Genomic DNA, 22,012 nt, shown 5'->3' with positions numbered 1-22,012 from the left:
GTTAATCAGCCTGGCTTAAAATACAGTGGACAGATCATTAAAGCTATGGGGTATAATTTCAAATTTTAAAAAAGCCTAATTGTTCCTAGAATGTAGTAATTGATAAAAATTATCTCTTTTTTTTTTTACAAAATCAAGTCTTTTTTGTCATAGGTATCTACTTTGGTTTGCCTATGGTTTGAAAGATGGTAAATCATTCCTGCCCTCATTGACCAGCAGGGCCTGCTGATATTTTAATGTCAAGCAGTAATGCCATTATGTCCAGAGGTGATATTCTACTGGTTTGGACCAGTTCAATCAAACTGGTAGTGGAAATCATGGGAGGCCCATCCACCCTGGCTCTATGGCATCCCATTTAGGCCCTTTTTTAGCCAAAAGCGCATGTACAGAAGGCTTAGCACATGCGTGCACACTCACACTTGCAAACCAGTAGGGAAGGTAAGTAAATACCACTCCTGATGATATCAGATATGTGCTTTCTTTTTTTGAACCCTACCCAAATATAATAAAAATAGGCAATCCTTGTTTAATATTTAGTGTGTGTTTGCAGTTATGATGGTGATGAAAAAAAAGCTTGGCAAACAATCCTGGCATTTAAAACCTTTGCGTGTCTATAAAGGAGAGGAAGGCTGAAGTAAGATCATAAGCACAACCATGATTTCACTTAGCAACCACTTCACTTGACTGGTTTGCTTGTCCCAAATTGTTAAACTAGGACATGAGTGTCAAACTTGCCACATCACATTGCTGTCATGTGACCTTTTGTTGATATTTTTCCTGGGGTGGGCGTGGCTTGCATGTGACACATCTGACCCACCGACTGCCAGTTTGGCATCCCTGAATTAGGAGTGTCTGTAATTGGGAAGCAAAGATTTGGAGTGATGTAAACTTGATTAAGGGAAAGAAAAGCTAGGTTTGTCAGTATAAGGTACTGTTTATACCTGGGTAAATTTATCCAATAAGAGCTTATTCCAACAACAACCAAGCCTTCAGCTGTGGCTTTAACTCATTATTTCCAGAGACATGTGAACTCTACTGATATCTCAAGAGAACATAATCTCAGATGGACATAAAAAAGTGAATACCATGGCTTCAGCCTGATTAAAAGCAGGTGTTACATACAGCAAGCTGCAGATGGAGTCAGACCTACTGTTACTTGCTTTTCAGTGTAGTTAGTGGAGGAAATATTGTTAATACAGATCTAATCGACAAACCAGAAAATCTGCAATTGCAAACTATTTTCCCAAGAATTGCTATTGAAACGGTACCCATAATTATGCCTATACATTTAATCAAATAAAAGTGCCACAAAATAAATGCACTTATCTAGCCATGCATTTTAAATATAGCTTCAGCTAGCTAACAAAAATAGAGATGAAAACACAGCATGTATTTATAACAGTTTTAAAACAGTTCAAAAATGATTGAGACATCTCACAGCTACCTGACAACATAAAACAAGATATCCATACCAAGTTTCACTAACATTCCAATCCTATTGCTGAGGGAAAAGCCAAGTCTTCATGGACTTCTGAGACCTATGAGATTTGGGGTCATCTAATCCAGTGGTGGGGCTTCAAAATGTTTTACAACCTCTTCTGTAGGTGTGGCCTGCTTTGTGGGAGTGGCTTGCCAGCCATATGACCAGATGGGAGTGGCTTGTCAGCCATGTGACCGAGTGGGAGTGGCTTGGCAGTCATGTGACTGGGTGGGTGTGGCCAACTTGTAAAATGTGGTGAAACTCACTTAGCAGTGCTCTTGCTTAGAAACCAAATGTTGGCTTAGAAACTCTGGCATTTGAAGCATGCAAGTCTTAAAGCTGCAAGTTACACAACCCTTGCACCCCTAACCCTTTAGAAAAGGTGTTCAAACTTGACAGCTTTAAGACTTTAAGGTTTAGATAGGACTCTTAGAGGTGGGCAGGGTGATTGGTTAGCCAGCCAATCAATGAGCGGCGGGCGGGGCAAGTGTGGTGCGGACGGGCAGGAGGAGGGAACTGGAACCAGTTCTAAGAGACACGGTAGATTTGTGGAACCTCTTCTATAGAAGGAACCTACCCCTGATCTAATCTCATATGGGAGATTGTTCCATAAGGTGGGCACAATGAATGAGAAGGTACACCTCCTGGGTCCCATTAAATGATATTGTGCCACAGAAGCCAAAGTGGATGAAAAGGCAGCAACCATCAGAGACAGATGGGCTCATAAATAACCTCTTCCTATTCCATGCAGGGCTTTAAAGGTGGCAGCTAACATACTGAAGTACAACTGGAAGCCTATGGGGTACTAATGCAGCACTTACGGCAGTGCAATTATGGAGGAGTGTTGTGGTGTATGGCATACCCTTCTGTATTCCTGACTAGCTACAGCTTCTGAATGCTTCTCAAGGATACCCCCAAGAAGAGTGTGCAGCTATTGTGACTAAGGCATGAGTGATCCTGAATAATGCTACCTAATCCAGGAACAAGTACAACTAATGCAGTTCAAACTGAAGACTTTTCTTGGATGAGAAGTGAAACATTTTTGAAGAAAAACTAAGAAAGTTCAAGTGCTTTTTGGGGAAAAAAAGCATCTTTGGGACAACCCTGCCTGGGGAAATGCTGCCCCATTCAGAGTTAACAATGCAAAATGTCCAGATCCAAGAGTCTCCAAAACCCACAGCTACTCAAGCCTTTTTGGGGTAGAGCCAGAGGTGGTATTTAGCCAGTTCTGACCAGTTCTGGAGAACCAGTGATGGAAATTTTGAGTCGTTCAGAGAACCGGCAAATAGGTTGTCCCCGCCTCTGCTGCCTCCTAGCTGATCTTCTTTTGTTGTCCTGAACAGAACGGAGCTGGAAAGCAGGTTAGTCGGGTAGGGATGGAATGGAGATTTTGAGGTATCCTTCCCCTCCTACGCACACCAAGCCATGCCCACCAAGCCACACCCACCAAGCCACGCCCACAGAACCGGTAGTGAAAAAAATTGAATCCCGCCACTGGGTAGAGCTGAATTCTGTTATTCCCTACATTAAAAGCTCAATGCTTTCAGGTACTCAGAAATAACCTTGTCAGCATTGCTTGGGTCACTTGGGAGAGGTATGCAATAAATATCATCAATATATTGATGATACTTGACCAGTACTGATGACTTCACCCAATGTTAAAAATAGGAATGGGACAGACTCAGGTTTTTGAGGCATCATTGAGGCACTCTGTAAAACACAGACCTAAGCCTAGATCTTTTACCAACAACAACTAAAAACCAGCCACAGAAGAAGGAAGAGAATCTTCATAAAACTGTGCTCCTCACTCCAATCCTCCTATACTAATCAGGGATAGCATAATTGATAAGCTGCCAAAAGTTAAAGGAATTTCTAGATGGAGATACCATCTCCATCACAAAGCCTCCAGAGATCATCTACAAGGAAGATTGATGCCATCTCAGGAGTATAACAGGACCCAAAAAATGATTAATAATTCATTTCCTCCAGGGCCCTTTTTGAAATCCTCAGGGCAGTTAGATCCAGTGACTGCATCTTAACAACAGACAAACCACTGCTTCCTGTAAAGGAGTCAGAACTGTTTTAATGGCCCGCGGAGGTGCAGTGATTAGAGTGCAGTAGTGCAAGCTATTACTGCTGCCTACCGACTGCCTGCAATTTGCCAGTTCCAATCTTCCCAGAATCAAGTTTGATTCCGCCTTCCATCCTTTCCGAGGTCACAAAAATGAGGACCCAGATTGTTGGGTCTTTAAACCACTTAGAGAGGGCTGTAAAGCACTGTGAAGTGGTATATAAGTCTAAGTGCTATTGCTATTCCCGCAAGGAAATATTTCCCACCAATGGTATTCAAATCATTTTTTGAAAGATCTAAAACATGATTTTTAGCTTAATTGGTTAAAACTCTGCCCAGATCATTGGGCACAACAGCTTCTCATTAGTTCCATAACTCCAAGCAAATCCAAATGTCTTTATCCAACAGATGCCTAGAAAAGTCCACATAGAGAACCTTCAGTGGTCCTCATGGTCTCTCCTTACTCAGAAGTTACCTGCAATAGACTCAACAATAAGAGCAGAGAAAACTTAGCAGAGTTAGCAGAGCAGAGTAAACTTATTGGATAAATCTCTCCTCCATGAAATGGGATGAGGGGGAGCTACATAGAACTCAAAGGCTAATTGGCCACAATTGAACTCAACATTTCTGTTACTAAGTATGAGAGTTGTTAAGTGAATCACTGTTAAGCCCCATTTTACCATCTTTCTTGCCACAGTTGTTAAGTGACTCACGGCAGTTGACTTTGCTCATCAGAAGTGACATGAACCCAGAACACTGCAGTCATCATAATAAATACATGCCAGTTGCCAACCCTTTAAATTCTGATCATGTCACCATGGGGATGCTGCAACGATTGTAAGCGTGATAAAGAATCATAAGTCACTTTTTTCAGAGCCATTATAACGTCAAACGGTCACTAAATGAATGGTTGTAAGTTGAGGACTACCAGTAATGATGTTATCTCCTAACTCCCAATCACATTCCTACTGCCTCAAGACAAAAAAGGAAATCTAGCACCTCCACCCCCCCCCCACCCTCTCTCTCTCACACACACTCAAATAATTGATATTTTGACTCAGGTCTGTGGAAGCCATCAACTCCCGCGCTGCCTCTTAATTCCCATTCAAAAGAAAGTTTGGGTTAAAGCCCCCACACTGTTAGGCACAAATTCAGCCACAACACCAAGCAGCTTATGTAGGAAAGAGCCTGGGCTGCTTCAGTTTCATTCCTCTAGATCGACCTAATATAAGTCAGCTATTTAATATAACACTGCATTATCTTCCTCTCAGGATTGCCATAAGCTTGTCTGCCCCCTAACAAAGCTAAATAAATGGAATGGGTATTAGCCAGCCTAAAGCATGACATTTTGCATATTTTATACCCAGCCAGAACAGGATCTCTTGCATTCATCCTCATACCTTTTTGGTTTAACTTGCCCAGATAAATGCAGGCAACTCTGATGCTCTTGCAAAAGTAACCAATTCTATACAATTGGTTGCTGTTTTAACCATTCAGTCATGTCCGACTCTTGGTGACATTATAGGCAAGTGCTCTACAGGCTATCCTGTCAAAGACAGCTTCTTCCAGTTGTTCATCTTTGTATCAGTTTTGATGTTATCAAGCCAGTGTGTTCTTTGCTTGCCCCTTCTTCTCATTCCACTAACTATTCCTAGCATCATTGACTTTTCCAATGAATTTACACGCACAACAGGGCCAAACTAAATCAGACATAGTCTTGTGATTTTGGCTTCTAATGATGTGTCTTATTTTATATGATTCAGCACGTCTCTGCTGGTTGCTCTGACTGTCCATGGTAAATCTACTATTACAATAGAAATGTCCTGACAGTTAGAACAATTAATCAGTGGAACAACTTGCCTCCAGAAGTTGTGAATGCTCCAACACTGGAAGTTTTTAAGAAGAGAGTGGATAAACATTTGTCTGAAATAGTATAGGGTTTCCTGCCTAGGCAGGGGATTGGACTAGAAGATCTCCAAGGTCCCTTCCAACTCTGTCATTCTATTATATGTCAACAGCAGCAAATCCTTGTCTACCTGCAAACAGGTGAATGCTAGGGAAATTAGTTTAGTTTAGTTTAGTTTATTGACATTTATAGGCCGCCCTTTTCCCTGAGGGGACTCAGGGCGGCTTACAATTAATAGGGAGGGAGTGCAAGACAGAACACAAGAAAAAAAGAAAAATGTGAATAAAAAAATAAACCAGTAAAACACAACATTCATTCAGCATTCGGGTGGGGCGAGGTTAGGGTCTTATCCCCAGGCCTGACGGGATAGCCAGATCTTGAGGGCTGTGCGGAAGGTCTGGACGGTGGTGAGGGTGCGAATCTCCACGGGGAGATCGTTCCAATGTTATACATTTTAAGAGTTCCGAAGAGAAACAGAAGTCCTTTAATAGAACAAGATATGTCCAGGCAGATCTCCTTATTAGTAGGCAAAGAGTGGACAATGCATCCTTCAAAGCTTCTTTCTTCTCCCCCCAGCATCATTTTGTTCAATTCTCATTTAGTCCTTCTATTCTCACCCATAACCTTCAGAGAAAAGGTCCCATCAACATTCATTCTTATTCTTCTATATCTATGATATGCAGGGGTGGTGTTAACTTACTTTCCCTACCGGTTTGCAAATGTGAGTACGCACGCAGCTTGCACGCATGTGTGTGGCTTGAAAATGTGTCTAAATAGGACGGCATAGAGTCAGGGCGAGTGGGCAGGTCCGAATTGGCTGAATACAACCTCTGATGATATGCAAACACAAAACTGAATTGGTTTTAGGGATGACCCTTCTTTTGCCAGAGAAGCTACAGTAAACAACGCATTTACCTTTTTAAACAGCCGAATAACATCCTCACTTATCTGGGAAAGTCTGACAATAACATTATTCATGAAGATATCGTTCAGTGTGGCATGGTCTCTGCTCTCTCTTCGGGTCTGTGTCAACACTAGATACCAGCAGTTCATAGGCGAAAGGAGGTGTTGGTCCTTCCTATAAGTAAGGGAAGGAAAGGTGAAAAAAGATTTTTTAGAAAAACTCAGTCCACATATGAGGGCATTTTCTTTGATCTCAATAGTCAGGATGTTTGGGGAATATATTCTGCTTTCACAAAGTTTGCCAAAAGAGCCAGAAGAGCCTTAATTCACCCTTTCTGTGAATTGTGCTTTTTTTCTGGATGGCTGCCTCAGCCTACTACAGATCATTAGCCAATATGATGTTACAATTCATAATTGAAAAAGAAAGTACAGAATAATAATATCAAGTTGGTATTTAGGACTGAACAATAATTGTGCTCTTTCACAGTAGCAATCCAATCTTATAGACCCATGATGGTGAACCTATAGCATGCGCACCACAGCCCTCAGTTCTGGCGCGCATGCACGTGCTGGCCAGCTGATTTTCAGCCTTCTGGAGGGCCGGGGAAGACCGTTTTTGCCCTTCAGGAAAGCCTCCAGAGCCTGGGGAGGGCAAAAACTCTCCCCCCCCCCCATGTGGGGGAGCACATGAGCAGGGGCTCATGAGTAGGGTCATGCATGTATGCACAGATGGGGGGGTCATGTGCATTCTCATATGGGTGGCATGCATGCGCACACACAATTTTGGCACGCCTTTAGAAAAAGGTTAGCCATCACTGTTATAGACACTTATTTGAAAGCAACTCTCATATTTTTTTCCAAGCACAATTCACTTCCTATGTGCATACAAAGTTCTAATGACTGAGGAATTTATATTATTGTAGTCTAGGTAGTCCTTGATGTGCAGCCACAACTGAGCTCGGAATTTTGGTTGCAGGTCATTGCTATCACGAAGTGGGTAACCAGGAGGCCTGACCCAATTTTACAACTATTTTTACAATAAACGTTAAGCAAATCACATGGTTGTTAAGCAAACGGAGCCGGCCTGGAAATATCAAAGGACTGGCCTGCAGTGCCTCTGGCAGCTAAAATGGCCTGCGTGCACCCCCAAAAAAACAGGCTGAAAAACAGGCCCGAAAAGTGCTGGCAGTGTGCTGTATGAGGCCATTGAAGGTGAAAATGAGGCACAGAGGCCTGCATGCATCCCCTCATGCCCCATTTTGGCCAGCAGGGTGTTGCAGGAGGCATCCAACCCCTCCACCCCCATTGCCACCCCCCCAACCAGCCCACAGAGAACTACAATGCTGATCTGGCCCTCAAAGAAATCCAGTTTGACACCCCTGCTTTATAGTTTATAGATCAGTTTATTTATTTGTATGCCGCCCTTTTCCCTGGGGGGACTCAGGGCGGCTCACAATCAAAAGGAAGGGGGGGGACAGACTTTTACATATAAGACAGTACATGATTAAAACGCAACATTCATACCATTCGGGCGGGTTACAATCTTTAGCCCCAGGCCTGACGGGATAGCCAGGTTCTAAGGGCTGTGCGGAAGGTCTGGAGGGTGGTGAGGGTACGAAGCTCCACGGGGAGATCGTTCCATTGGGTCAGGGCTACCACCGAGAAGGCTCTCCTCCGCGTGGTGGCCAGTCGGCATTGGCCAGCAGATGGAACTTGGAGGAGGCCTAAACGATGAGATCTAATGGGTCGTGTGGAGGTGATCGGCAGTAGGCGGTCTCTCAAGTACCCAGATCCACTACCATGAAGGGCTTTATAGGTGGCAAGTAGCACCTTGAAGCGCATCCGGAGATCGACAGGTAGCCAGCGCAGCTCGCGGAGGATAGGTGTTACGTGGGTGAAGCGAGGTGCACCCACAATCGCTCGCGCGGCTGCATTCTGGACTAGCTGAAGTCGCCGAATACTCCTCAAGGGCAGCCCCATGTAGAGCACATTGCAGTACTCCAGCCTAGAGGTCACAAGGGCCCGAGTGACTGTTGTGAGAGCCACCCGGTTCAGGTAGGGGCGCAACTGGTGCACCAGGCGAACCTGGGCAAATGCCCCCCTGGTCACAGCTGACAAATGGTGTTCAAAGGTCAGCTGTGGGTCCAGGAGGACTCCCAAGTTGAGGACCCTGTCTGAGGGGTATAATGTTTGACCCCCCAGCCTGAGAGATGGAATATTTGCCAAATTGGCGGGAGGGAAACACAACAGCCACTCGGTCTTATCCGGGTTGAGCACAAGTTTGTTAGCCCTCATCCAGTCCCTAACAGCTTCAAGTCCCTGGTTCATCACGTCCACCGCTTCATTGAGTTGGCACGGGGCGGACAGATACAGCTGGGTATCATCCGCATACTGGTGGTATTTTATCCCCTGCCGCCGAATGATCTCGCCCAGCGGTTTCATGTAGATGTTGAAAAGTAGGGGAGACAGGACCGAACCCTGCGGCACCCCATATGTTAGGGGCCTAGGGTTCGATCTCTGCCCCCCGACTAACACCGACTGCGACCTGTCCGAGAGGTAAGAGGAGAACCATTGCAAAACAGTGCCTCCCACCCCCACCTCTCACAGTCGTCGCAGAAGGATACCATGGTCGATGGTATCGAAAGCCGCTGAGAGGTCAAGGAGAACCAGGATGGAGGCGTGGCCTCGATCCCTGGCTCTCCAGAGATCATTGGTCAATGCGATGAAAGCGGTTTCTGTGCTGTAGCCAGGTCTGAAGCCGGACTGGAATGGGTCAAGATAGCTGGCTTCCTCCAAGGCCAGCTGGAGCTGAAAGGCCACCACCTTCTCAACAACCTTCTCCACAAAGGGGAGGTTGGAGACTGGACGGTAATTGTTAAGAACGGCTGGATCCAAAGATGGTTTCTTCAGGAGGGATCTCACCACCGCCGCTTTGAGTGTGGGGGGAAAGACCCCCTCCCGAAGGGAGGCGGTAGCAACCGCCTGGATCCAGCCCCGTGTCACCTCCCTTTATGTGGAAAAGGAACAGGCCATATCATAAATCTCTACATTTCATCACACAATATGATAACAGTAATGTTTTCAAAATGTAAGACAACTAATTTACCATGATACAGCCTGCTGAATCATAAGTCAGATGTATGTACCCCAGTAGCATGCTTAGGGCTTTCCTATTTTATCAACACAATTCCTTTTTAAGGAAGTCATGCTGAGAAACAATGACTGCCACAAAACTTTGAAATTAATAGCAGGGCATTATTATTTAATGAGGGAAGGAAAATAAGTCACAAGCAGCACTCTTATACTTTCTTCTCCTAAATATTGAAGAAGACACTTTGAAACTTGGTACAAATTTCTCTCCATTAACTGCATTTATGAACATAACACCCTTAAAAATCTGAACATTATCCAAATGTGATACTCTGTTCTAAAGTACTGAGGATAGTTGATGTTTTATGGAGTTGCTTTACAGATAAGGGATAGGTTATGGAAAGAAGAGATATCTGTGTCCTCAGAGAGGTTCACAAGGGGAACCAAACTTTTTTTTTACTTGAGGGTGAAGGTTCATTCTCCAAGCTTGTGGACTATTTCGAACATTTCATTACCAGACTAGGTAACAACTTCAGCGGAATTTAGGGGATGTCACTGTCAATGTTCTGCGTTTATAAGAGCTTCAGGTATGGGTGTGTCAAGTTAGGGTCTTGTAATGGGTCAGGTGTAAGTCATCAGTGAAAAGCCTTGTGATGGGAAGGTTCACATTGGAAGGTGAACTGCTGGTTGGGGAGCTTTGCGTGGGTTGGTTGATGGCCGGTGCTGTCTCTGGTTGGCTGTGTGGTTGATTTGGATTCTGAGGGTTCGTAGGTCAATGTGTCTATTGAGTGAATTTCTTGTGGAGTGCCAGGTTCCGATGAACTCACGAGCATGGCAAATGGTAGTGTGGCCAATGATTTTTGTGTTGCTCCAATCAAACTGGTGCTGGTTGGTGCTGGTGTGGGTAGAGATTAAACATTTGGGATCATGGCATTTGACTGTCAGCCGGTGTTCGTGAATCCTGGTTTTTAATTGATGTGATGTTTGTCCCACCTAGAATTGGTTGCAATGATTACAGTTGATTTTTGTAGATTACATTGTTTTTTTCATCCTTCTGTATCTTGCCTTTAGTTCTGGATATTTGCCATTATTGTTTGTACTTGTGAAAGAAGACTGGAAGTTAGTTCTTCATATACTTCTTTTTATTTATTTCACCATTTCCTTTTTTTCCCCTTTTTCTTTCTTTGCACTTTTTACTCTCATTTTATTTGCGCTTTCCAAGTTCAGTTCTTATTAGTTTTTATTATTATAATTAAAATCATATGTAATATTTTTAGATTCACTCTTATTCTTGCCATCTTTTGCTATAAATCATTTATGTGTTTTCCTGTCTAAAACATCCACGCAATAACTGGCTATATAATTGTCACTGGCCTCGCAGCATGGAGAGAGAATGTTTTCAAGTAATCAGTACAGTGCAACTCCCTGAAATCAATCAACCAAACTGCAAGGAGGAGGAGGCCTCAGTTAAACTTAAATTTATATGGGCATTAGTCTGCAACACAAGTATAGGTAGGCCTTGACTTACAACCACAACTGAGCCCAAAATTTTTGTTGCTAACTGAATGGTCACTAAATCAGCTACAAGCATTTTGTTTAGTGATCAGAGTTACAACAGCACTGGAAAAAGTGACTTATGACTTGTTTTTCACTGACAATCTTTTCAGCATCCCCATCATCGCATGATCCACATTCAGACACTTGGCCAATGATTCATATTTATGACATTTGCAGTGTCCCCTCTGTGATTTTCTGACAAGCAAAGTCACTGGAGAAGCCAGTTTCACTTAACCACCGAATTACTAACTTAACTGCAGGGATTCACTTAATAATTGTGACAAAAGATGTCATAAAATGGGGCAAAACTCAATAAATGTCTCGCTTAGCAGAAATGTTGGGCTCAATTGTGGTCATAAGTTGAGGATCACCTGTATATATTTATGCTGTACTTTTCCTGAAATCATAGTTTTTATGCTGCTTTCTAGAACTTGACCTCTGGTACTCAGGTTACATATCTTTACCCTACTTATTATTTCTTACCCAGATAGAATTTGGCTCTTCTGGGAAGCCTATTGATATATTTGTAGCCAGCACCCCAAATTTATTTCAAGCTGCATCCAACTGCTACCCATAAGCATTCACAGTTTCTGCATGTATAATATTTGGATCACTGGTGATTGAAGGCCTCTCAGAATGCTAAGAAATAATTCTTTGTTGGGTTCCCCTTATTTTCAAATAAGATAAACAGGCAGATAGAGTCTTATTATAGGAATACCAAGAATCCTCAAATAATATTCTTTGTGTTGATCCTGTTAGCATACCTCATTTTTGCTGAACTACAGTGCATATGTTCTGTTCACAGTATCCCATTGCAAAGACATCTGAAGACATTCTGGTTTCAGAGCACACAGCTTTAACTACATACACTGTATAATATCATATATTTACCCAAATGGTATAAGTCAATGAAATATAGCGAAATATATTAGGAATTCCCATAATCATTTAAATAATATTCCCAAATCTTGACCAACCTACTTTAAAATGGGCCATTTTAAGGTTTTGACAATTCAGCTATTTTGAGTATTCATTCAGCTGAGGGACCCTGGAAGAACATCTGGGAATAATTGAATAACAGGTTTGGTGGTGAAAGTAAATTAACTCAGAGACCAGATTTTCAGAAGCTAGCTTTATTTATCCCAGTAGGTCAGATCTGTTCTATAAAAATATAGATATCAACTAGATCAGAAGTTAGGCGATAATAAAAACATTGACTCTTTGTTGCTATCTACTGGTTGTCCAGATGACTTCAACCCGGATCTGATAGTCATAATCTACAGACATGTAGGTCAGGATTGGCCTTCAAAGCTTATGCAAGGTGACCAATGCTGGAGTAAGTCTGGTGAATTCAAACACGGAAAGAAAAGATACAAATGAGCAGGGTGCTAAGAAATATTATTAATGCGTAAAGCAAATAAATGATTCAGCTTTGTTAAGCTCATATTCCATTTTCCCTTTGAAACCATTATGTTCAATAATATATTACTTCTATTTAAAATTGATGAACCACTTTAGAAGCTTCAACAGCAGCACAATTACTCCCATTCATTCTACTCTTTGAGGCCTCTGAAAACAGGGAAAGTATCATGAATTCACTACTACATCAGGGTTTTATCATAGAGAAGACACTCTTGGATAGCAAAATGAAGGAACAACTCTGCTTTTGACCTCAGGTGGCATGTTATAAAAATCAAAATATTTTAGGAAACAAACTATATTCAATAAATTAGGGAAGTTTAGCCCTAATCTGCTTAATCCACAAGACGTTCAACAGTCAAAGCAAGTATGAGTTAATTCCTCTTGAGACCATGCTGTAGAGTATCAAGGTTACAGAAAAATACAACAAAATGAATTTTAGATCTAAGCAGCAAGCTAAAGGTTGTTGATCTATTCTATACATAAGAATACAGTGCTGACTATAGGCAGAGCACATTCTTGTGATCATGCAGAAGAGCGTCCATGGCTGATTAGTTGGTTTGCTATAGCAATAGCAATAGCAGTAGACTTATATACCGCTTCATAGGCCTTTCAGGCCTCTCTAAGCGGTTTACAGAGAGTCAGCATATTGCCCCCAACAATCTGGGTCCTCATTTTACCCACCTCGGAAGGATGGAAGGCTGAGTCAACCCTGAGCCGGTGAGATTTGAACCGCTGACCTGCTGATCTAGCAGTAGCCTGCAGTGCTGCATTTAACCACTGCGCCACCTTGGCTCTATAATAGTTGCAAGCTTTCTTAATTGTAATGCAAAGCAACCATCAGCTTTCCTTATGTATATAATTAAACTACATGAAGCTGGTATTTTGTTTCCTCAACAGGAGATGACAAACTAATATTTTTCTATGTCTATTTCAGCAGGCTAAGAAGTAGGTAAAAGTCTACGCATAGAGGATATATATGTGTGTGTGTTTAATATTTTCTAGATCACTCTCTTCACAGGATGATTTAGAGTCTTGAGAACTCGACTCTAGAGCACGGGCGTCAAACTCGATTGTGTCACATGACGTATCACGATGTTTTTTACCTTTGCAGAGCGGCATGGCCTGCATGTAATGCATCCGGCCCCCGGGCCACAAGTTTGACACCCCTGCTCTAGAGGACACTAGACTGGGTTAAAACATTCTAGATTAGTCATCATTCCCATCTATTAGCTATAGTAAGAAAGTACAAAGCAGAGAGGGGCACAGCAGCATTTGGGAAGGTTTTTTTCTTCCAAGTACCTTTCCTATGTACTCAAGGTAGCAGGAATTCAGTACGACTAGACTGTGCTCAAAATACATCAATTCACTGAAATAACATTCTCAAAGCTAGCAAACCTCATATATTATTACTCCTTACTACTTACTCCTACTACTTTCATTACACACTTTTCTTTTAAAATATCAGTCACAATCTTCAAGTGACCACTTCATTTTTAAAGATATTTTAAACTAACCTGGAAGTATTTTAGAACCAGGCAACAGAACAGTAATTGTTGGAATAAACATAATAAACTTATTTGCAGCGGCAATGCAGAAACTTCAATTAACCAGACTTCCCTTTAGCTCCTCCACTTTGAGTGTCACAAGGGAGGAAAGCACTTAGGCCTCCATACAAAGCCTAGATCATTAGCACAGCAGAGATGGATGGAGGAAGAAATAGCCAATGGCAAGAATATCCACATGAATTGTTCTGCTCTGTCATTGCCTTTTCCTTTCTCTTCAGTAACAATATATTTGAGATAATATGATCTCAAGCAAAATGATGAGATGGATTTCTCATGTTCAAACATTTAGCCCCTTTAAGGACAATAAACAAAAAAAAAACCCCAGCAGGACTGTCTTCTATTATGTTTTTAAAATACTGATTGATTCTCTTGTCCTTTTTTCCTTAAAGCCACAGATCTTTGTCCAGCCCCTTAGAACTATTGCCCTTTGGAAGATTACGTCTGAATCCAAAATATCTTCCTTTCACAGGCAATGAAGGAGGAGGAGGTTAGAGAAACATATCAATACACAAATACTTTGGGTTAAACCAGCTTCAGAACAGGCCTGTGATTTAAACAGCGCCAATAATTAACGATCAGGAAGAAGGAATAAAAGCACTATTAAGGGCGTGTTTATGTTTACATTTCTTTTTAAAACAACAAAATAAAACTCAAGATGCAAACAATAGTTCAATGCCTTTTCCCTGCCCTTCAAACACATTAGTCTGGAAGAGCCAACACCCTCCAGCTGCTTTTGTTTGGGGACTTAGAAATAATTAGTTCAACATTTGCAGTATGTTCCAGGGGCTTGCTCAATCCATTTACCAGATGTTGCTCTTAGCTCCATCTGGCTGCCAAAATGAATGGAAGAGCCACAATGAGCTAGCTTTGCTCTTTAACTGCAACAACAGCCACCAACTTCATGGGTCTCATAAGGATTTCAAGCCCATTAAGTTTTGGACCCTTCTTTCTTTTCATCTTAGCCTCTCCTAACCTCATTATTAATGCTCTTAGAAAATATATATACACAAATATGGTTTTCTTTCTCAAGCAAGAAAAATATGCAGTGGGCAAATAGAAAAAAAGAAGCAAGACCAGTTCTGAGGTTTAGGCAACTGGCTCGCACAATATAAATTGTAACCCTCTAAAATAATGATTGTTTTAAGCACCTGGATATTCCCCGTCTTGTCAGATTTGATGGCTTTCCCAACTATAAATGACATTAATCCTTTTAATAAGTTAGTATAGACATTGCTCAGTTAGATAGTCTGTCTTTTATAAAAGGCAGCTTTGGGTATGGTTTTATTTTAAAATACTGAATTGTTTAGAATTTTATCTTGAATTTCCCATCACCCATAAAGTCCAATCAAAACCATTTTGGCTCCCCCCCCCCCCAACATCATTTAGATAAGCACAAAAAAAAAGTCCTTATGTTATTTCTGGGAATTTGACCAGATTTTATCTATATTTCAATTATAGTAGTAGCAGTAATAATAATAATAATAAAAGCAGCAGCAGCTCATCAGAAAAGGCTTATAGCTCATGTGGTTAAAAGCACTGAAATTTGTGTTATATTATTACTTAAAAAGAGTTTTTATAAAATGATGTCCTGTTGTTACATGGTTACAGACAAATGTTCTAGAACATATAAAGGGACTTATGATTTATGTTGAAAATATGGACAGCATGAATGCTGATTTCGTCATGCCTGATGGACTTGTAAAAATGCTAGAAAGGATTCAAGTACTTAGAATAATATAAAGAATTTTAAAGATAAACATTTAACGGAAACCAAAACTTTTCTTGCTCGAATTAATGGACAGTCAATTTGAAAAGAGCTGAGGAAGATTATTTTTATATATGATTACTATTGCAAGTTGGGATGCGGGAGGGGGGGCTCAGCAGTTAATATTCTGGCCTACTTGTTAGAAAGCTGGCAGCCCAGGTTCGAATCCTAAGACCCATACATCTTTCTGCCAACCTAGCAGTTCAAAAGCATGCAAATGCAAGTAGATAACTAGGTACCACTAAGGTGGCATGGAAACAGTGCTCCGTGATGTCATGCTGGTAACATGACCATTGAAATGACTTCGTACAGTGCTGGCTCAATGACTTTGAAATGGAGATGAGCACTGCTCCTTATGGTCAGCAACGACTACCGGAATAAAATCCGCAGGGACTCCTTTAGCTTTACTGTTGCAAGAGTGATATATGCACAGAAATGGAAAGATTGTGAAATATCTTCAATGAAGGAATAGTTGGTAAAAACAACTGAACTAGCACAGATGACAAAATTAACTTGCTTGATTAGATAAAGATGAATGACTACATTTATCAGTGACTGGAAACCTTTAGGGACATTTTTCGGGAGAGAGGGGAGATAAACTTCTGATTTAAGATTAAAGGGGTAGCTTATGGGGGAGAAAGAAATTATAATGTAATCTTGGGAAAGGAGGGTAAAATATAAATGCATTTATAACAATTCACAAAATAATCAGAAATACTTCTTCATAATCTTTTTTCTCTATTTTTTTACTTAACTATATTTCCTCATTTTCTTTGTTTCTTTTCTAATATTTGTATAGATATACTATATATCATATCAATTGTGTATAGATTCTGAATATTATTAAGCCAGTTAGAATATTGCATTTAAAAGTAAGGTATTGGCTAAGTGCCAGTTTGGACTACTAGAGAAAGTGCTGGCTAGAAACCAGGAGACTGTGAGTTCTAGTCCCACCTTAGGCACAAAAGCTGACTGGGTAACTTTGGGCCTCTCAGCACAATTCACTTCACAGGGTTATTATATTTGTAGAGAAAATAGGAAGTAGATATTTTGGGCATGTTGAGTTGATAGTTAAATAAAAAGACAAGCTAAAATTTTAACAATATGCCCTTCTTAAGTTATATCTAAGTCTTAATTTTGACCAAGAAAACAAATTAAGGATAACCCAGATGAAGAAGTTGCCAATCATTATCCTTTTTTGATTAAGCAGAGAATAACCTCCCCTTTATTATTAAGCTCAATAATGTATTGAGCTAGTGAAATCAAATCCATCTCCAGATTAATTCCACTCACATACTTTTCTGTCAGTGTTCCATCCTGCAGTCATCTTCACTGTTTTATTCTTGGCATTGCTATGATTCCAAATTGACAGTTTTCCTCTAAGGATCTGCATTGCACTAAAATACTGCAAAGAGCCCAATTGGACACAATTGCTCCTTGATGCCTCCTGTAAACAAAATGGTCTGTTTGAAATGACCTTGTCACGCTTATCCCAGGAATAGGTAAACATCTGGATTTTTCAGACTTGGATCCCTTATTCATCATCTTCATGATTGAAGGCTTAACAGATTCACTTAACTGATGATGTTATCTAGTCAGTTAACCAAATATCTACAAGCAAACAACCAAGCTTGGAGAGCAACAAGGATCTCACAGTTTCACACTGAATTATAGACATTCTCTTTTATTAATATGTTTACTATATCAGCAGATGTCATTTCTTGGAAGAAAAACATGTGCCTCCAAGTTTTTTGTCTTTCTGGGTTTTTTCTTCTTCTTGATCTTTTGGCTTAATCAAACAACAGTTTCATCTGTTTATAATGCCCCAAACCAGACACCACCTCTCTTGCATCATACTACCATTATTTGGCAATTTGTAGCCAGATTTCAAGAATATGACCTTGGAAGACTCCAGGAGGCACAGAAAAAGAGTGGGTGGAGGCCACATCCAACCAAGCACCACATTACTTCCATTACATTGTTATTGTTCTTCAGTTTTCAGCAGTGTAATCTTGCTAGGCTCCAAAGTGTGCAAAGAAGTACTCAGGAGCAGGGAAAATGCATTATGGAAACTGCCGATTCTTTACTTATATTTTCCAGTATCCAGTTTCCTCTTTACCCTCTAACAATTGCCCAGAAGTCAACAAACATTATTCTCATTAGTCAACAAACAAGCAAGGCATAAAAATGCTTTATTCTGCCCTCTTTCTGAAAGCTTGTATCTGTTGCTACCTACTGGAAATGGAAAATATGTCTGCCTAGAGAAAGGGCAAAATTTCAATCATTTGAATAGCTCTTTTGCAGTATGACAGTATTTTTTTTTATCCTTAGCAACTTGAAAATGTGTGCCAGCAGGGACACAGCCAGCTGGGGAATTCTGGGAGTTGAAACTTACACATCGTAAAATCCCTGAGATTCAGAAACATATTTTTTTTAAATAACATGATTTATTACTTCCATCCAGACTATATTAGTTTTCACATTCACGTATACCAATCTCAACACAACTGTAATTATTATCACTTTATGCAGCACTGAATGATTTATAAAATTGCAACCATCCTTGGCATCACAGCTATATAGTCTTTCCTTACATAAGAAGCTAATATTTAGCATAAGTAAAAACTACAGTGCAGATAGTCCTTAACTTACAACTGTTTGCTCAATGACCATTTGAGCTTACAATGGCATTGAACAAAGGAACTTATCCCTGCCCAAAATTATGGCCATTGCAGTACTCCCATAATCACATGAACAAAATTTAGGTGCTTGGAATTCCACCTATCCTTCCAACTGACTTCAGGAATGCTGTCGAATCCCATCTACCTATCACCTTCCCATGAGTCTCTTCAGACCTTGTGTCTGCTTCCCATCTCCTGGCTCCCGCATCCTCCTCCCCATCTCTGTCACAGCTCGGTAAATCAGTAAATCTCCTTCAGGAAGCAGCCAGTACACCTCTCAGCCTGCTTGTAAAGTGGAGGCTATGTGGTGCTATCCCGTAAGCAAGCACCATTTTGGAACAGCCACAATTCAATGTGGTTGCTCCCAAAATGGCAGTTGCTTTGGGGATGGTGCCACACAGCCTCCATTGTATAGAAGGCTGGACTTACCAAAAAGATAAGTGACTTTAGCTAAGAAGTATACATTTCATAAATAATGACATGCTGATTTCGCTTATGTATTTTAGCATTGCACTACTGTTCAAAAGAGACTTGGAGCCAATTAAATTTGGAATAAGCAAGGTTGTATCATCAACTAACCATTCCAAAAAGGCATCTTTTCAGCAGGAAGCTAGACTAGAAGATCTCTAATGTCTCTTCCAACTCTGTTATTCTGTTATCAGAGTACCAACGAAATGAACAATAGAGAATGAATGAGATTTCAATAAAAATGTAACACAAACACATTCAGAGCAAAGTTGAATAAAACAGAGTTAAGAACTATTTCCCAAACATCACATAGTTGAAGATTTGAAACTTGAGGTGGGTGTCATTGAAGTACAAGATGGTTTGGATCAGCAAATAACCAATAATTGCATTTTAGGAAGACTGCTGGAAAGGAAACATAAAACTTCAACTAGTGAGCTGCAAAAGAATCCACAGTATGAATTTATTTTTTCTTATAACATGGACATTTAGAGTTCATTTGGAGTTCAGAATCTTAAAGATAACATCAGAAAATGATACACACTAAAAAAATATTAGTCACACTTTTCCAAAGCAGACATCAGATTAAAACTGGAAGTCAAAGGGAATACCTAATAAAAGAATCCTGAAATACTAATGAAAAGGAAGATAAAAGTGTCTATTTACATTCCTGGATATTACTGTCTAGATTCTGTAAGACAAAACAACTTTGGAAAATAAAGACATCTGCAATAAATATTATGCCAGTTAATATAAACATACATTCAGAACCTCCACTGAGAAATTTCACTGAAGGGATTAAGATAAAGGTAAAGGTTCCCCTCGCACGTATATGCTAGTTGTTCCTGACTCTAGGGGGCAGTGCTCATCTCTGTTTCAAAGCCAAAGAGCCAGAGCTGTCCAAAGACATCTCCGTGGTCATATGGCCAGTATGACTAAATGCTGAAGGCGCACGCAATGCTGTTACCTTCCCACCAAAGGTGGTTTCTATTTTTCTACTTGCATTTTTTTACATGCTTTCAAACTGCTAGGTTGGCAGAAGCTGGGACAAGGAATGGGAGTGCACGGCGCTAGGGATTCGAACCACGAAATTACTGACTTTTCTGATTGACAAGCTCATCATCTTAGCCACTGAGCCACTGCGTCCCTTATGAGGAATTACATTAATAAAAATAATTATGTAAGATTAATTTGTGCAAACCATATCCTCATAAAGTATCTAACATATCCTTCATCAAATACAACCATGTTTCCTTACTTCGTCCTGTTGAAGACATCACAAAACAACAACACCAATGACTGGACCTTAACCTTTATTTCTTTTACCCAGCTATACAGACATTCCAATATTCTGAGAAGCTTCATCAATTGTTGAAATTTCTTTTGTTCAATCTCCCATTTCTATGCCCAGCAATATTATAAAAGAGTCTGTCATGTAGAGATAGCAACCAAGGGCACATTCTTAAGCGATCCTCTGGGAAAGCCAAAATCAGTAAATGCACTATCCACTTACTTGAATTGATGGTGTTCTCTGGAGCTACGAATCTTGGAAGAAAATCTTTCTGCTAATTTTTCCAGATTCCTGGAATATTCCAGCTCAATCTCAGCCTTTCTGCGGAAAAACTCCTGAAGATCTTGCAAAAGTTGCAATCGGGATTCAGACTGTTGTTCTAGGCATTTGAACTGCTCCACCAACTGGATACGAATTTCTGCAAGCATCAGAGAACAAAAAGAATGTATGAATACCCAGGAACAGCAACAACATTGCATTCAATTTAGTTCATTTTATGCCACAAACAGAGCAAAACAATCAAGTCTGCAGTGTAGGAGTCATAGAAATACAGGTTGCCCTCAACTTATGACCACAATTGAGCCCAAACTTGCTATTGCTAAACAAGACAGTTATTAAGTGAGTTTTACCCCATTTTATGACTTTTCTTGCCACAGTTGTTAAGTAAATCACTGTAGATGATAGGCTAGTATCACTGTTGTAAAGTGACTCTGGCTTCCCCATAGATGTTGTTTCTCAGAAGGTTCCCAAAGGTGATCATATGTCCCTGGGACATTGCAACCATCAAACATGTGCCAATTTCCAAGCACTTGAATTTGGATTAGATGCCCCTGGGGATATAAGGTTTGTAAGTGTGAAAAATGATCATAAGTCCCTTTTTCTGGTGACTTTGTAATTTGAACTGTCACTAAATGAATGGCTTTAAGTCAAAGACTACCTATATCTGGGATGGCGAATCTATGGCACACGTGCCACAGGTGGCACGTAGAGCCATTTTTCAGGGCATGCGAGGCATTGCCCTGTCAGCTGAGTTCAGCCTTTTTAAAGCCATTTTTTGCCCTCCCTAGGATCCAGAGGCTTTATAGAAGCCTGGGGAGGGCGAAAAGAGCCCCCCCCTCCCGAGGCCCTCTGGAGGCTTCAGGAGCTCCCCTGAAGCCTCTGGAGCACAAAAAACTGGCCCAGCTGGTTTTTGGGTTTCTGCCGCACATACGCAGATAGGGTTGCATGCAAGAGATGCGTGGGCATGTGCGGGGACATGCATGGGGATGTGGCACGCCCCCATGGCCGAGTTTGGTCCCAGGAGACTGCAGGGAGGCCTACTAGGTCCAAAATGGGGTGCAGAGGGGTCACATGCACAGGGGGGAGGGAGAGCATGGGGAGCATGTGTGCATGTGCAGGGGTGGGACACGCAGGTGGGTGTCACACAGGCATTATGGGTGCGGGCACGGGCACATGCTTTCGGTGTGCGATGATGATAGCCATCACTGTCCTAGAGCCTTCTCAAAGGAATCTCCTCTCTGAATGCATAATGTTCATTACATGTTCATGCAGGATCTGTTACTTCTGACTGGTCCCTTTACTTATCTACAGACTGGTCATCACAAAAGCAGGACCCTGATGTCTGTTTCAACAGGCTTTGCAGAACATTTCTGTGAAACATGTCTTTTTCTTCTGAGAACGTTCCCTTTGTCTCTGTTTTGACATTCATTTCCCATAATATGTGAAACGGGGCCTTGTTAACATTGCCTCCTATCGCTTTCCCAGCTTTCTTGATATTCTTTGCCTGGCCTTGTTGATCGTCTTGCCCTAACCATAT

At 41.1% G+C, this 22,012-nt stretch overlaps 1 protein-coding gene across 1 annotated transcript in view; it reads right to left on the bottom strand.

The window, feature by feature from the left end:
- SRGAP3 (SLIT-ROBO Rho GTPase activating protein 3) overlaps nt 1-22,012 on the bottom strand; it is a 215,084-nt gene that overhangs the window by 98,315 nt on the left and 94,757 nt on the right. The window contains exons 2-3 of the mRNA XM_032211842.1: nt 20,419-20,614; nt 6,373-6,535 (exon numbers count right to left, since the gene is read on the bottom strand). Coding sequence (XP_032067733.1) covers nt 6,373-6,535; nt 20,419-20,614 — 359 coding nt within the window. The remainder of the gene's footprint in view (nt 1-6,372; nt 6,536-20,418; nt 20,615-22,012) is intronic.

Source organism: Thamnophis elegans, chromosome 2 (genome assembly GCF_009769535.1).
Source record: "Thamnophis elegans isolate rThaEle1 chromosome 2, rThaEle1.pri, whole genome shotgun sequence".
Classification (NCBI taxonomy): Eukaryota; Metazoa; Chordata; class Lepidosauria; order Squamata; family Colubridae; genus Thamnophis; species Thamnophis elegans.
The sequence above is the reverse complement of the archived record's forward strand: the minus strand, read 5'-3'. Positions and strand labels throughout refer to the sequence as shown.